The sequence below is a fragment of the Tenrec ecaudatus genome, chromosome 7, assembly GCF_050624435.1.
Source record: "Tenrec ecaudatus isolate mTenEca1 chromosome 7, mTenEca1.hap1, whole genome shotgun sequence".
Classification (NCBI taxonomy): domain Eukaryota; kingdom Metazoa; phylum Chordata; class Mammalia; order Afrosoricida; family Tenrecidae; genus Tenrec; species Tenrec ecaudatus.
Window position 1 is genome coordinate 18,546,357 of NC_134536.1, and position 16,236 is coordinate 18,562,592.

Sequence of the window (16,236 nt, forward strand, 5' to 3'; positions counted from 1 at the left end):
CGAAACATACATTTCCCATGTATCCCAGTAAACACATTTCTGGATGAAACACTGTACACAAATATTCAGCACAACTTTCTTTTGACAACCCTGAACTGAAAACCCAAAAGTCTTTTAAGGAGTGAAAGATTAAACAAACTATGGTATCCGTATGCTTTATTTTTCAGCATTAAAAAATATTCTTTACATACAACAACTTTGATGGACTTCAGGGAGATAATTTTGAGGAAAAAAGCAAAACTTCAAAGAAAACGTTCTGCATGTTCCATTTACAAAGCATTCTCAAAGTGACAACATGAGAGTAATAGAGAACCAATCAGTGGCCAGGGGTTAGGGATGGGAGGAAGGCGAATGTGACTGCAAAGGTAACACAAGAGTCCCTCTGTGGTGGTGAAATTAGTTCTCTAAACTGACTAATGGCCTCATGAACCGATACACACGTAAAACATAGACACAACAAATATCAATGTATTATGGTATAAGAAATAAGAAACAAAGGATAAATGAGCTATCTGAAAACCCTTCAGTGACTATGTCACCCTGCACAAAGTCTGGTCTTCACCATAGGCTACACATGACTCTACATGGAGAAAGCATGTACACACACCCACACACATTTCCTCTCCCTATCACCATATCTCACTCAGCTCCAACGACACTGGCTTAGCTGTTGGAAGCAGACACAGATGCTCCCACCAGGCCTGTGTCTGTTACCCTCTCTGCATGCTAAGCTCTTTTCCTTCTTCATTCAGGTCTGTTTCTTTGTTTTCCCTCTAAAAATCAAAGTCCTGATGCCAGGGGCTTGAGTGGAGAGCAAATGCTTTGAAAATGATGAGGGCAATGAATGTACAGATGTGCTTTACACAATTGATGTATGTACTGATTGTGATAAGAGTTGTATGAGTCCTTAATAAAACGTTTTTAAAAAAAAATCCAAGTCCTTTCCCTCTGTCTCCTTCCACACCAGTAACCACTGATCAATTCCAGCTCAGGGTGACTTTGTGTCAGAACAGAACTGCTTTCCACAGTTGATTTTTGGGAAGTAGCTCGCCAACTCTTTCTCTTGAGGTGCCTGGGTGGATTCGAACCCCTAACCTTCTCAGGTTAGCAGAGCAGCATGGTATGCATCTACACAGCTTAGGGATTTCTCTCCTTCCATGTTGTTGTTGTCAGCTATCCTCAAGAGAGTCCTGACTCATGGTGGCTGTGTGCACAGAGCAAAACCCCTCCATGGTGTTTTTAAGGCCAGGACCTTGCAAAAGGAGATCACCAGGCCTGCTCCTCAGAGGTGCTTCTGGGTAGGTTTGAACTGCCAACTTTTGGGCTAGTAGTGTATCTTTACACAAATAATATTGGCATTAAAAACTGCACTGTTTTCAAAAGCACATTGCACTATTTTTTTAACATGTTGCTGACTTCTTGGCACTAAGATACCAAGAGAGAACTATGAAATAAGCATACCTAACACAACCTGATGTTTTCACTGAAGACAACCTATCAGTCAACTGTTGAGCTAATCTGGTGTAATAATCAACCTAAGTTAACTGAAACTAATGTAGTTTTGATGGTTTATTTTCAACTACCAGGGGACTACCAAACTTGATCTATGACATGACATCTTGACCATGGCTTGTACCTTTATTATAATTGTGATCAAAAGCAACATTTTCAAACCAGTTTTATACACTTAAGCAGATTAAAGAAAATCGAACAAACCAAAGCAAATTCACTGCCATTGAGCAATGGTGGAGCAACAACGGTTTCGAACTGCTGAGCTTGTAACCCACAACACCATCAGGGCTGCTAAAGAAAACGGACGGAACTACGTAATTCACCCGCAATGTGGTGGGGCAGGTGAAGGAGCTAGAAATCCATTTCTGGAAACGTCCCAGGAATGTGCCCACCCTGCCAAATCTGTTATGACTTAACTTCATCTTTTTTGCACATTATGTATGGATGTTATTTATGCCGTTGCCTATTTGCAAAATAAAAGAGTGGTAGTTGAGTCCTTAAACATTTGCAGTACCCAGTGACTTTCATTCCCTCCATAAAACTGGAAATAAAGAAAAAGAACTTACTGCCACCGAGTCAATTCCAACTCACCAAGAACCTATAGGACAGGGTGCAACTGTCCCCGTGGGCTTCTGAGACTGTTTTAACTATTTACTGGAGCCCATAGCCTCCTCTTTCTCCTACTGAGCTGCTGCTGGTTTCAAACTGCTGACCTTGCAGTTGCAGCCCAACCCATAACCCACAGCACCGCCAGAGCGTTGAAACCGAAAAACAACTCCCAGAGCGGTTATTATTTCCACCTGCCGTCTCCATTACGGGAGAATGGCAAGAACAAGCCGGGGCATGAGTTTGCCTGAGCTTTCTTCAGTCCACTTTCAAAATTCGCTTTTCAAATCTATCACCTGCTTGTAATGGTCTTCATTCTGGTCTGATCAACTTGCAGAGATGATTATGAGGCTTGCCCCTTCCTCCCAAGTCTGGCTCTTTCCTGAAGTGTTCTTTACACTGCAGCCTGAGAGAGCTGAGGTCATTAAGCACTGCTTTCCCACCACCTAGAAGATGAAGTCAAATCTCTTCATGCTCCATCTTCTGATTTCCACTGCATTTCCTATTCATTCACCACTGGAGGCAAATGCGTTGCTCGCACGTGTGCTCTCTAATGCTGTCCTTAATGCATGTTCTCTCTGCTTCAAGTGGCCCCAACCTGTACCTCTTGTCCTCGCCTATCCAACTCTCACTCAGGTTAGGTGTTGCCTTTCCTACAATTTCCGTGCCAATAATCCCTTCTTCCCTCACTGTGCCAGACACTCCCTCCCATAGATTCCTAAAGTGCTTTCTGAAACCCTGCCACGCAGCATTTGTCACGATGTATCACACATGTTTGTATACATGTCTCAGGTGGACAAGAACTCATCTTCCCACCTCCTTCACCTAAGACTTCCTGGGTTAGCCAGCACTCTCCACAGGTCACATGACAGAAGCTCTAGGACTTCTCTCCACCATGTGACAGCGTATAAAAATGGAAGGGCTGGCCCTTGAGCTTAGCTTGACTGAGATCAGCAGTTCACTTTTCCCATGAGCCAGCGACCTTCCCCCAAGAGTACTTCTTGTTACTCTTCAGAAACCTTCAAAAGTTCAAGAGTACTCTCTGCAGTCGAGATGTCACTGCTAATGAGGGGAAACCTCCTGACCAAAAGCGAAAAATGAGGATGTCTCCCTCAGGCCAACCAATCGCCCCACAGAAGCAACTCAAAGGGCACGACCGCCCTACTGATAAAGTGTTCACACATTTTTAGATGTAAAAACCTGAATTGCCTTAAGTGGAAATGGGAATATCCTTTTGAAGCCATTCCTACATTTTCCATTCCTTTGAAAAATTATTTCCTCTAATCAACAGTATCTCAGTCCAGTACATCTAAGAACTAAGATACTAATCAGACAGCAACTCTCCAAGCGAATATACACTATCTGTTTATCAGCAACATTTATTTGACAGTGATCCGGGCTAGTTCCCTGCAGACCAGCTCACTTCAGTTTTACTAACTCTCTAACCATACTCACTCTCCATCAGGTCCATTCCGGTTCATAGCAACTCTAGAGGTCAGGGGAGAGCTGCCCCTTTGGGGTTCCAAGACTGGTGCTCTTTACAGGGGTAGAAAGCCCCATCTTTCTCTCACGGAGGGGCTGGTGGTTTTGAGCTGCTGACCTTGGTGTGAGTAGCCCAGACCGTAACCACTACGCCACCAGGACTCAATGCTTCAACACACCTGCTTAAAAGTGCGAAAGTGTACATGCCGAACAGTAATGACCAGGTACAAAATTGCCTGTTAGAGGTTAACTAAGCAACCACAGCACAACCAGTGCTCGATGGATTAAAATGGAACACATTCTCCTGTTTTCACAAGCAATTTCCTTGCCTATACTGCTATGTTCTCCAGAATTATGTTCCAGTGATGGCTTAGCCACCAACAAAAACCTACAATCAGGCTAATAATGTACCCATGTAAATAATATGTTCCTGCACATATGCAGAACTGTGTAAAGGACAGAATAGATCGAGGGTGTTGAGAACATGGAAGCAAGTCTCTAAGTAATAGGTTTCACTTTACAGATTCATTACCCATTTTTAAAGGGAGGTTTGTTTGCTCCATTCAAATTTTTTTACTTTTTTCAATTTTTTATTTAATTTTATTGTTTTTTTTAACCTCTTCACTGTACATAGCCTGAATTCAAAGAAAAAGGGCTGTCCATGTTCCCCAACACACACCCTTCAAGAAAAGCTTTCAGTTCCCACTTTAGCCATTGGCTTCTCAAGAGTCCAAAGATCACATCTTCTACTGTAGCACTGTAAGAAGTAGTGTTACAGTGTCGGGCAGGGCATCTCACTTCTCTTCACACCACTGGTTCTCTTTGCGCACCTGGGCTTCCTCCTCTTCAGTAAAGTCGTTTTTGATATTGAAGGTCTTGCGAATCTCCTCAGGAGTTTTCCCCTTGATCATATTGGCAACGGTCTTGCATGTAACGTCAAGCAAACCTTTAATGTCTAAGTAGTTTGCAGCCAGAATAAGTTCAAAAAGTGTTCCCTGGTCAACTTTCAGGAACTCTTGGTCCCAAACTGGGATATCATCTGTTCTTTTCTCTTTGTTCTCATCATCCTCAGGAGGAGGAGGGTCATCCTTGTGGTGGGTGCACCACTGAATGACCTTTTTTAATATTGCTGCATTAACATTTGGTAATGGAACTGGATCATCATCTCCTTCATCATCCATTCCCAAATCTTCCAACATGGTCTTGATGGTCACAGATTGCTTGGCAATTTCCACATCGACTTCAAATATCTCTCCATCAGAACTCTGCAACTTAATTGAAGGCATGGTGATCGCTCTTCGGGAGGCGGCGGGCCCAAGGCTGGCGAGCAGCGGGAGGCGTCGGTGGCTAGCGCAGAGACAGGCAGAGAACAAGGCCACTACCTCCATTCAAATTTTTATGCAACTTATTATTGGCTTTGCTGCACGTGAACTATGTCAAATTGCAAAAAAGTTCATCTGTCTACCTCATTACTCTTGGCATTCAGTGAGCCATCTAATAGGATTTGAAAAACTGTTAATTAGGTTTTCAGAGTGACAGTATTTGAGCAAAACAAAAACACAATGCCAGTATACATTCATGCAAACAATCCTTCACAATACCTGTTGACTTTGCTCCCACAGAAGCCACTCAGCTATCATAACAAGATCGAAAGCCCCCAATGTACCTCACCATTCTTTCGTAATCTTATGTCATCTAGCGGATGACTAATGGCCAGGTCCCCATCACTACTGGGGTTTCTGGTTTACTTTCCAGACTACAAGAAGCTGCCCATGGGGTATTTACGATCTCTATGGTAGGAAATTTCACATACATACCACACAATAGTCTAAAAACACACTGAGATGGAAATTTTCCTCTCCCTCTTTTACTGTTTTCAACTATACAAGGTGCCTCTGTATTTCAGTAATACCATAAATTATTTGTATTATTATAATACCAGGAAGAGCTCTCGTGTTTATGGTGTGACCGATATTAAATTGCATTATAAATGCATTAAAATATAGTCATTTAAGCAAGTAGCTTTTAATGCTAATCGCTGTGCTGTTGGCTGCCCTGAAGCCAGCCTGACTCATGACGCCCCCATGCAGTGCTGTAACGCAGGAAATCCTGATCCACTAGGGTTTCTTGCTTGTCATCCTTATGGAGGCAATGACCAAACCTATTTACTTTTAAAAACTTCTCATTGTGAATGACATGAAGCTTTACGGAGCAGATTCTAGATTTACATTCAACAACTCACACACATTTGTTTCAACGCATACACTGCAGTCCCCGTAATGCCCCATCTCTTATCCAGAGTTTCCAGGCCTCCTCCTCTCTTAGCCCTCTGAACCTGGTCCTTGGGTAAATACTGTCCTCTGGATCGCAAGTGGCTGATTCGTCTACCACTGGAGTGGGTGCAGTTCCAGACCTGAAAGGTGACTAAGGCATAGTCTCAGGGGTCCCACCTGTCTCGATCTGATCAGTAAGCCTTGTCTCTTTTATGACTCAGTTTTTTTCTCCCACACTATCCAGGACTCTAATGTGATCCTTCATAGAGCAGCTGGTAATGGCTGCGGGGCAACACATAATTCTTCTGCTCTCAGGGTCATGGAGACTCATTTTGTGTGCTCCATTAGTACAATGAACTAGCTGTTTCGACTCCCCTTTGAATTTCTTTCACACTTCTTTGCTCCACATGGGGAGAGACCAACAGATGCCCCTTAGAAGGCTGCTCGTGAACTTTTAAAACCCACTGCTACTTAAGTAAGCAGGTCACACCTAATCCGTGGCACACCTGAGCTCCTTGGTCTTCCGGTAATCCAGTGTATTTACCGTAATATTCTTCACCAACACCGTTATTGAAATGTATCGGCTCTCAGGCTTTCCGGCTTCTGCAAGTGTATGAGGGAACTAAAGTGACTGTTGCTTGAATCACAAACACCTCAATCATCAAAGTCCCAACTTTACTTTTTCACACTTGAACAAGGTCTTATGCAGCAGAGGTGCCCAAATGTAGTATGTCATTTGATTTCCTGGCTCCTGTTTTCACAGACACTGTTAATCCAGAAGAAGGAAATTGTTGACTTTGATTTTTGTCTCCACTTATGATGCCACAGGAGCCCTTGTGGCATAAGGTTATAACTTGGGCTGATAACTGCATAACTGCGGTTCAAAACCACCAGCTGCCCTGTGTGAGAAAGACAGGGCTTTCCATTCCTGGAAAGTTTGTCTCTAAAATTCACAGAGGCGGTTTTAAGCTGTCGAATAGGGTCTCAACAAATTCACATGGACTTGATGGCAGTGATTTTGGGTTATTTTGGTTTATGATGATGCTTATTGGCCCAATGCTGAGGATCTTTGTTTTCTTCACGTTCTGGTTAAATTCATACTGAACGCTGTAATTTTGGCCTGTATTTGAACGCTTGAAATCATCTTCATTTTTGGTAAGCAAGGTTGTGTCACCTGCATATTGCAGCCTGATATCGGTGCTTTTCATACAGTCCACTGCTCGGATTGTGTTCCGCACGCAGGCTGAATGCGTACCGTGGACGCAGGCATCACCAAAACCAGCCAGCCCACTGCCGTCAAGCACGTTTCCACTTAGAGCAGCTCTCTAGTGCACAGGAGAATGGCTCCTTTAGGTTTCCATCGCTTAAACCGTTATACGGGAATGCAGTCTCATCTTTCTCCTATGGAGCAACTGATGGATTTGAACCACTAATCTTGTAATTAACAGCCCAATGCTTAAACCACTACACTACTAGAGTTCCTTCAAGGTAGATATTACTATCTTTTTCCCTTAAGAAAAGTTCTAGGCTTAAAGAATTTAAGTGATTAGCCCAGTACTAAGTAGCTAGTTAGCAAAAGACCTTAAGTTTTGACTCGTCTGATTTTAAAACTCGCACTATTTCTAATTACCCCTCCAGGAGTCCCAGCGTGGCAAACCAAGATATTTAAAGTAGGGAGGGGTGGAGTAAGTTAACAACAAGGCCCACACAAAATCAAAAGTGACTTGAGAGAATTGAAAAACAAGTAAACTCCCCTTGAGGTCAATCTCCTAGAGTCTCAGAATTAGTACTTTTGTTGACTTTTCTGAGAAGCAAAACTTGCCAGGCCTGAGAAATGTTTCACACAATCAAGTTGCTGATTCCACATTTTCATTTGCATGGACACGTACTTGTCTCCTGCTGATGGCGATTGGAAAGTCATTCCACTACGCTGGCAAGGCTCGGTCTGACTGAAGCCAGCCCTATCTGTGGCCTGTCTGGCTCGAGATACCCACCAAAGTGCCATCTTGCTGGCATCAGAGAGTAAGAGAACTTTCCCTAACTACAAACGCCAGAGTAAAACTATGTCGACTCAAAAGCAACAGTTGTTATTATTTAATAATTCAGATGAATATATTAACACAGCAAGAAGCCCATATAATTTTTGATCAACGAGCACTCTTTCCATACCACCGTCTTTACTGTATTAATTCATGTGAATAATTCTTTTCTTAACAATCAGCATGTGTGTACTTCCATCAAGAGCTCAGCTAAGCCTCAGTTCTTCGCTGTTGCCTCTCCTGCAGCCCCAGCTCTGCAGAGCCTTGTCCGTCTTCTCCTCTCCTGTCTGGGCTGTGACTTGTCGCTGGAGTATCTATGGAGACTAGGCCTGTCTTTTGTTTTTCTTAAGTGAAAACAAGAACGCTCATTCTCTTTTAACGAGGCAAGGAAAAGACTACAAATTCTTACACTGCCTTCACAGGGGGTACCTGTTTGGAGGGTCAATCTGACTCCCTTCTGTGGCCACTCAGGCCGCCGCCTTGCAGTTACACCATCCTTGTCGGTGGTAGGTTTTTGTTATGGTTCAGAACAAGCAAGCAAACAAGAACACTCACAGGACCATCAAAATATTCAATGGCCCATATTTCCATCTAATTTCCAAATTAGCATTGTGCCACACCAAAATCTGAATGGAAAGCAAAGAAACTTGTTCCTATACATCTTGGCATCTATTTTTGGTCTTTTTTTGTTTCTAAATCTAAGAAATACTTTGGGTAAATGACGAAAGGCCTTAGAAGCGGGTAGAAGACTTATCGACTCCAGGAAACCTAGAATTATTCATCTTTGGCAGATCATAACTTGCCACGAACAGGAAAAGGCTGACTTGTGCTAAGATTTAAACAGCTGAAGAACTGTCTCACTTCAAACTGCGTGATGGTGGTCATCATGTTGGCGAGGGTCCTGCTCCTCCTCCCACGATAGAAATGTAAACTATAGAGCCATTTCACTTACAGAACCAGCACAAGTCAACTGATGGTGTCTTCAAGAGGCAAGATAAACTTGTCCTTTAACAGTGAAGAGCCTATAATTCTATACGCCATACTTTTTTTCTGCTTATCACTTTTTCACTGTGTTGTTAACTCAGTACTAGAACAGGCTAATAAAGAGCACTAATTTGGCAGCAGTTAACTGGCTTCCATCCCTAGGATGCTCTTCAAATGTCTAGCTAATTTCAAAAATGGCACACAGACTGTGCATGACACCCTAAACTGCTTACAGTTAGAGAAGCAAAGAGCTGTCCAGTGCAGCCTCCTCTCAGACTCAGAAGATGCGTACTATCAGAAAGATTTGTCACACAGAGAGACACTGTCAACAGTGAGCATGAATGATTTTTTGAGCTGCTGCCTTCAAGCCAGGTAACATATAGAGGCGACTGAACGTACTGGAAATGACCGATAAGGTCTGTTCTTAAGCCCCCAGGGCAGTGATCTCCCAGGCTACTAAGGAAAACCAAGCACTGCAACTTGAACAGCATTCTACTTTCAGGGGGCGAAAATCCCCCTTTTCTTTTATCTTTGTAGTAGCTTTCTGTAATCTTTGTTAATTCTTTGAATTCTCTCTCTCAACACAGCATAAACCAAAGAACCTACTGCCACTGAGTTGATTCTGACTCACCTCAACCCTAGATAGGATTTCCAAGATTACAAATCCTTATGAGAGCAACTTTCTCTCTCAGGAGCAGATGGTAGGTTTGAACCCTTGACCTTGCAATTACGCTGCCCATCGCCTAACCCACATCCCCTTCACAATAACGGACTAATACATAATGGCCAAAGTGATCATTTATTGAATACTTACTACGTGCCAGACACTGTTGTAAATGCTTTAACATGTATTTCCACAGACTGGAAACTGACACAATATTGGCTATAAAAGACAAGCTCTTGGGGTCGTGTTGGCACCATGACCGAGCGCCTGGCTGCTAGCTGAAAAGTTGGTGGCACAGATCCATCCAGTGGCTATGAGGACGAAAGACCTGGTGATCTGCTCCAGGGACGATCACAGCTTAGAACACCCTACTGGGCAACCTGCCTCCAGCACCAGGGGTTTACAGTGAGTCCCACTGACTAGATAGAACTTAACAACAGACATCTGAGACCCGGCTCATCTGACAAGCTAGCTCACATGCCCTCTCTCCAGGAAAAGTTGACTGATAGTGCACTGACTAGCTAAATAACACATATAAACCTTGGAGACGATACTAACAGTATCTAGGAGCTATGTTTTCATTAATCATATTGGACAACTATGGATGTCCAAGTGAAATGGACATTCAATAAGGGCCCACACAGTGCTACAATAGCTTCTTGGGAGTCAACAACTTCAGCTGTGTTTATTTTACAGAACTCCAGAGAGGCGATAAACAAACAAAAAGGTCACAATGTACTGGCCCCTACTACGTATCAGATACATTTGCATAATGTGTATCATTTCAACACAACAACCTTACAAACAGTAATCCTCATTTTACAGGGCAAAATAAGAAACCTCACAAAAGCACAATCATTGGCCCCAAATCACAAAGCTATTAATTAGCCAATCAGGATTCAAAACCAGCACCACAGCCTCCAAAATCTCCTGAGCGACAAAGCAGCTTTCTAACACTGAGCTTTCTCTGTGCAGAAATGCCACCCCCTCCGCCCAGAAGGAGCCCTGGCGGCACAGCGGTGAAGGGCTTGGCTGCTAAGGAAGGCCCGCGGCTGGAAGCCCAGGCTGCTCCGCAGGAGAAAGACATGGCAGTCGGATCTGTTCAGCTCACATCCCTATGGGGCAGTTCTCCTCTGTCCTTTGGAGTTATTATGAATGGGACGCCTTGGCAGCGCTGGGTGGGAGGAACAAACATAAACGAGTTCCCCAGAATGATGAAGTCTACTGGTCCTCCAAGTTTTGTGTATGGGACAGTTTCTGCTTTTCTGAAACCAAAGGTGATATCCATTTTGCAGGTTTTAAAAGACCAATGTGCAAGGTCCCGGCCCCATCCCAGCCTTCTTCTTCCCCCCCAACCCAACTGTGTTTTACTCTGTGAGTATGCCGTACCAGCCCACCCCCGCACTACACTATCAACAGCTCGAGGAGGGTCACTTCAGTCTGTAACAGTCACTGCTGTATCACCAGGGTCTCAAGGAACACCTGGCACTCACTACTGGTGACACGAATGGAAGCCTGGATAGAGCAGTCACTCTCTTCTTCCAGTGGGCAGCAGCACACTCTCCCCTACCCTCCCAATACCAAACACGGAACTGTACTAGACACGTGATTAGAGCCTCCGTAGAATTCCCTATGAAAGTTTTACATTAAAACTAGCCGCCATTCTGCCAGGCCACATTTGTCCAGCAGCATTGGGGGGCGAGGAGGCTACATAAATGAAACCTTGGACAAATGCACTGCTAATGACAAAACCTAGGTCAAGCCTCACAGAGATCTGGGATTACGAGCCAGGAGCCTGCATTGAGGCGATTCAGGCTGGGGTGTCTTTTTGAACCATCAGCGGGGGAGCTGACACTTCTCATGTGCTTCCTTTAACACTAGCCCTCCTTTCTTCCTCTACTGATAAGAACAGGAGAAACAAGGCAGTCTGTGAAACCATTGTTTTTAAAGCACTCCACAAAATGCCCAGTGAAAAATCTAATAGGTAAAGCGTGTGTGTACCTTCAGAGCGGGCGCTTTGTGTCCCGCCCCCATTGGCTAAAAAAGGTGGACAGTTTACACAGTGGGACTTACTGCACACACTACTGTATGGTGGGGCTGGGATACTTAAAAACAAAAACAAAGCAACAGAAAAACATTCTTAATCTCCAATGCTTCCATCCCTGCCATCACAGTCAATGCTGGAGAGGAGCTACCGAGAACTGGAAGAGTTCGGCACCTGGAAACCCCTTCAAGTGCATACTCTGCATTTCGGCTTTCAGAACGATAACAAAAGAAATGTCAAAAATGTGTGAATTAACAGCCAGAAGCAAGTAAATCTGAACACACTGGAAATTTGAATTCCATATAATTTCGCCAACTCTAAATCCTTACCATTCGACAAAACCACGAGGAAAAAAACCCCTCACTGCCATCAGAGTGGATCCTGACTCATAGCAAGCCTTCAGGACAGGGGAGAACTGCCCCCATGGGTTTCCATGACTGTAACTCTGCACCGGAGTAGAAGGCCTCCTCGTTCTCCTGAGGAGGAGCATGCTGGTGGCTTTGAGCTGCTGACCTTGGGTTAGCAGGCCAGGGCATAACCACTACACCACCCGAGCTCCCTAGGCAGAGCGTTGTAAGCAAACTGACATAGGGAAGACTGCCAGCACCTATCAAGATTCCTGTCAAGCTTCCAGTGATTCCTTCCTGCAGAGATAGCCCCGCCTCCTCCATCTCCACAGCCCTAACCTCACCCCCATCACCATTTCTCCTTCCAGTATTGTGCCCAATCTTCACAACTACCTCACAACCCTTCTCCTTTGGAGAGTCCCAATCTTACATGATCAAATAAAAATGACTTAAGTGGGTCATGGGAAACAGGCCAGGTGGAGGAGTTAGAGTTTACGAACTCTATAGATTATAGAGAATCATCAAGAGCCTTTTCTCAAAGCATCTATAATAACCAGGCAAAAAATTCCCTGCTAAAGCACATTAATGATCGTTAAAAAAAAGGGGGGGTGGGAAGAACCCACTTCGTCTTGATTTGTTTATATAACTATATGCTGCTGTAGAACATTTTCGCCATTCCTGAAGGGCTTTAGGGGCATATAACTCTTGGAGTAACACACCTCTAATACTACAAATGTGATGTGTTCATGAGTATGAACTGTGTTCATACAGAGTTCAGATTATGGCAGGGCCACAGAAGGAAGTTTTACTCCTATCAAGTCTCAGGCTAAGGAAGAAGTTTACCAGGGTGTAACGCAGTCCTAACACTGAGACCACACACTCAACCCTGACCAGTCCGGGATGAGTGGTACCGACGCCTCCCAAGCAGGTTTCAAACCCACTCGTTTCATTGGCTGTCAGCCTGGCACAGAGACCTTATTATAGTAACCCACAGCTGACAGGAGCCTTTCTTTCCAACATAGGTGCTCTCTCAGTCAAATGGGATGGATTTATGGGGAGATTTCTTTCTCAGCTGACAAGCTGATAATTGACCTACTTTGTAATGAGTTACCAAGTGCATGGGTGCTTTTTACACTCAGGAAAGTTACCCCTGCATCCTGAAGAAAAAGGACCTAACGGTGTCTTATTCTTTGGGTGACTTACTAATCTAACTAGCACAGTCAACTTGCAGTTTGTTACTTTTAAAGATTTAAAATTCAAGCACCCTGTACTAGACACTGATTAGATGTAAGGTGGGTGTGTCGCGTGCACACGCATGAAAAAGTCGTTCTGAATCACTGGCATTTTTATTCTACTTCCTGTTAGCACACTGCTCATCTCATTCTTCATACTCAGTGCACGGGTACTTTGTAGAGGATGCAGGAGCCTTTTGACAGTAACTTGGTCCTAATGTACTTGAAGGTTCTTCCAAGAGTTTCTGGTTAAAAATGCTCAACCTCAAGCACTTTTAAATATCATGCAACGAGATTTTTGGAGGGAAAAGTAAGTTTCTCTTTCATAGAAAATGCAATGGTCTCAAAATGAGGCTTCCAGCCACCCAGGATTAAAATCACGATTGCACAGCTACAAACGACATAAAGGTATTTTCCGTTCTTAAGTGTTAATGCTCTGCTACTGTGAGAAGAGAGGAGTGAATAGTGTAAAAACTGAAAAATTTTATTCTATGCCCACCAAAGTGCCCAGCCAAATCTGAAACTGCATAATGAGCAACATATTCTTTGGCATGAGCTGGAGCAGAGAGGAACGCCTCTTATAAAATGTCAATCTTTCGCCCTAACCCTGACACTTCCCAAATTTACCTAAAACAGACAAAATGGATCCAAAGCGACACTGCCTTCCTGTTACCTTGAACACGACCTTAATGTTCAGGAACTTTCCAATGAATAAAAAGACACTGGAAAGAAGCTATGCACTGGGGGCACTGAATTTCATGAACTACTTTTAAAAATAAAAGAAAAACGCAAACCTCCAAGCTGCAAATTCCCTCCACTCTCCTGGAAACCCCTCTTATCAGAAACATTTGAAGAATTTCTACGCAACAATTAAGTTGACTTCGAGAATGGAGACCTAACATCTCAAATAGACTATATATGGCCTGAATGAAAGGGGACCAAGCACATAAACACGAACTCGCCTGGTCACGGGCGCCCTGGCATCCAGCCCTGCCCGCACAATCCCACAGCATCAGCAACAGGAAGATCCATCCACCTGTCACCTGCTCAGCACCGCCAGCACGCCCTTCGGCCTCCCGGCCGGACCGCAATCCGGTTGGAAGCTGCTCAGACCGGAAAACTAGAATCACCCGGAGAAATCTAGGGGCCACGGTCAGCGGGGGGGGGGGAGGGGTTTGCTCCCCACTTCAAAGTAAGCTGCAGAACGAGACTGGAAAGGGACTGGTGCCCTCCCACCGCACCCACCACGTAACCTCCTTCGGTGTCGCCCCACCAAGCACTCCCGCCTCCGAGGCCGCCTCGGAGTGCGGACCTCGGCACCCCGGCGCGGTTTTCCTGCGCCCACCGCCAGCTCACACATGCCTAAGGGGCGGGTCAGGGGCATGGGTGCCGGCGGGGGCCCACTCCACCCCGGGCACCCTCCCCCACGCGGGGCCCTCCCGGCGCTCGCCTCCAATGGACCTCCCCCTCCCCCTCCACACTCGCTCCCCGGAGCCCAGGCCCGGCCCGGTGCTCCCCACCCCCACCCGGTTTTGAGGACCCGGGGCGCCCCCTCTCTGCCTCGCCGCAGGGGGAAGGAAAGAGGTGGAGGGCGCTGGAGTGAGAGCGAGACGGGCGCGGGCGCCCCGCAAGGGCCTCGCGAGTCGGCGGCGTCCCTTCCTGACGCAGGGCGGGTGCGGGGAGCCGAGGGGAGATCCGAGTCTGGGGAGCCCGCCGAGGCCCGGCAGCGCTGTCCGCTTACCCTTCGCCGCCGCTTCCCCCTCCTCCTCCTCCTCCTCCTCGGCCGCCGCCGCCGCCGCCTCTCCCTCTAGGGCAGCCGTCTCCACCGTCGCCGCTGCCGCCTCCGCCACCACGGCCGCCGCCAGCGCCGCCGCCGCCTCCGATTCCACCCGGCAGGGGGGACACCTCAGCCGTCCCTCCCTCCCCGCTCAGCCCCCTCCGATCGGCCGCCGCCGCCAACTCTCTCCGGCCGCCGCCGCCGCCGCTCGTGGCTGAGGGGGAGGGGAGGGGGCCGGGCTGGGGCGCCCCGCCGGCGGCTGCAGCAGATCAAACACGACGGCCGGGTGGCGTCGCCGCTCCCCGATCCTCGGCGCCCGGCCTCTGCCCCCACCCCCCTCGCGCTCGCCTGCCCTCCCCCCACCCCCCCAGCTCTCGCTCGCTCGCGCCGCGGCTCCGCCAGCCCAGTCCGAATCAAAATACTGTCACACAATATGGCGGCGCGGCAGCCGGCAAACACCGCGAGATCTGCGGCCGCGGCTGAGGCGGCGGCCGTGACGAGGCCTCCCCCCAAGCCGGCGGCGGGGCGCGGGGATGCGCTCTCTCCGCCCCGCACCCCTCCCCCGGCGCTCGCCCAGGCTCCACGCCCGCTGGCCGGGCTGCAGGGGGGACGCGGCGGGCCGCCGCCGGGCCCACGCCGAGGGGCCGCGCGCCTGCGGGGACAGCTCGCCCAGCCGCGCCGGGCGCCGCGGCTTCGCCCCGCGGGACCGCCGTGCGGGCGTGCGTGCGTGCGTGACCGCGAAAAGCGCCGCGGCTCGGGGCCCTGCACGCGGCGCCCAGGGGGCCCTGCGGCTCGCTGCGCGCTCGGGGCGGGGACCGGCGGGACCGCGGGGCGCTGCGGCCGCCGCGCCGGGACCTCCCCGGAGGGGAGCAGGTGGGCCCGCGGCGGGGCCGGGTGGCGGCGGGGACACACCCCCCTGGAGCCGGGCCGCCCGCGAACCGGGTGACCCGGCCCGGCCGCCGGAACCGCCCGGGGGGTGCGCGTGAGCCGCCCCGGAACCTGGCTCCCGCAGCCTCTGGGCTCGAGCAGCGTGCGGAGCGTTGCGTTTTCGGGGGCGCAGTGGGGGAAAGTGGTCGAAAGGCTCCGAGGGTTTGGTTTCCATTTTCGTTGCACGTTCCTAGAAGTCCGGGAAGCCGAGCCAAAAGCACTTTAACTTTGCAGGGGGAGAGGCGGAGATGTTACGTTTCTATCTCCTTGCAGAAATACTTGTTTAATCGCCCCCTCCCCCAACCCCGGGGGGGGGGTTTAACATCCAGACGTTTCTCACGATGTAAAA

At 47.7% G+C, this 16,236-nt stretch overlaps 2 protein-coding genes across 3 annotated transcripts in view; both read right to left on the reverse strand.

Moving 5' to 3' along the window:
* The window catches only part of TAB2 (TGF-beta activated kinase 1 (MAP3K7) binding protein 2), an 84,849-nt gene extending 69,565 nt beyond the window's left edge, over positions 1-15,284 (reverse strand). Inside the window, exon 1 of one of the 2 annotated variants that reach the window (XM_075554406.1) lies at positions 14,925-15,284. The gene's annotated coding sequence lies outside the window, so the exon portion shown is untranslated. Of the gene's footprint in view, positions 1-14,145; positions 14,276-14,924 lie in introns of those variants that run through there. The other variant, XM_075554405.1, reaches the window with a different exon arrangement.
* On the reverse strand, positions 4,234-4,977 carry LOC142453264 (S-phase kinase-associated protein 1). The gene has a single exon (XM_075554402.1). It carries the CDS (start codon positions 4,884-4,886, stop codon positions 4,395-4,397), a length of 492 nt encoding a protein of 163 aa, XP_075410517.1. The 5' UTR covers positions 4,887-4,977; the 3' UTR covers positions 4,234-4,394.
* Positions 15,285-16,236: the final 952 nt, after the last annotated feature.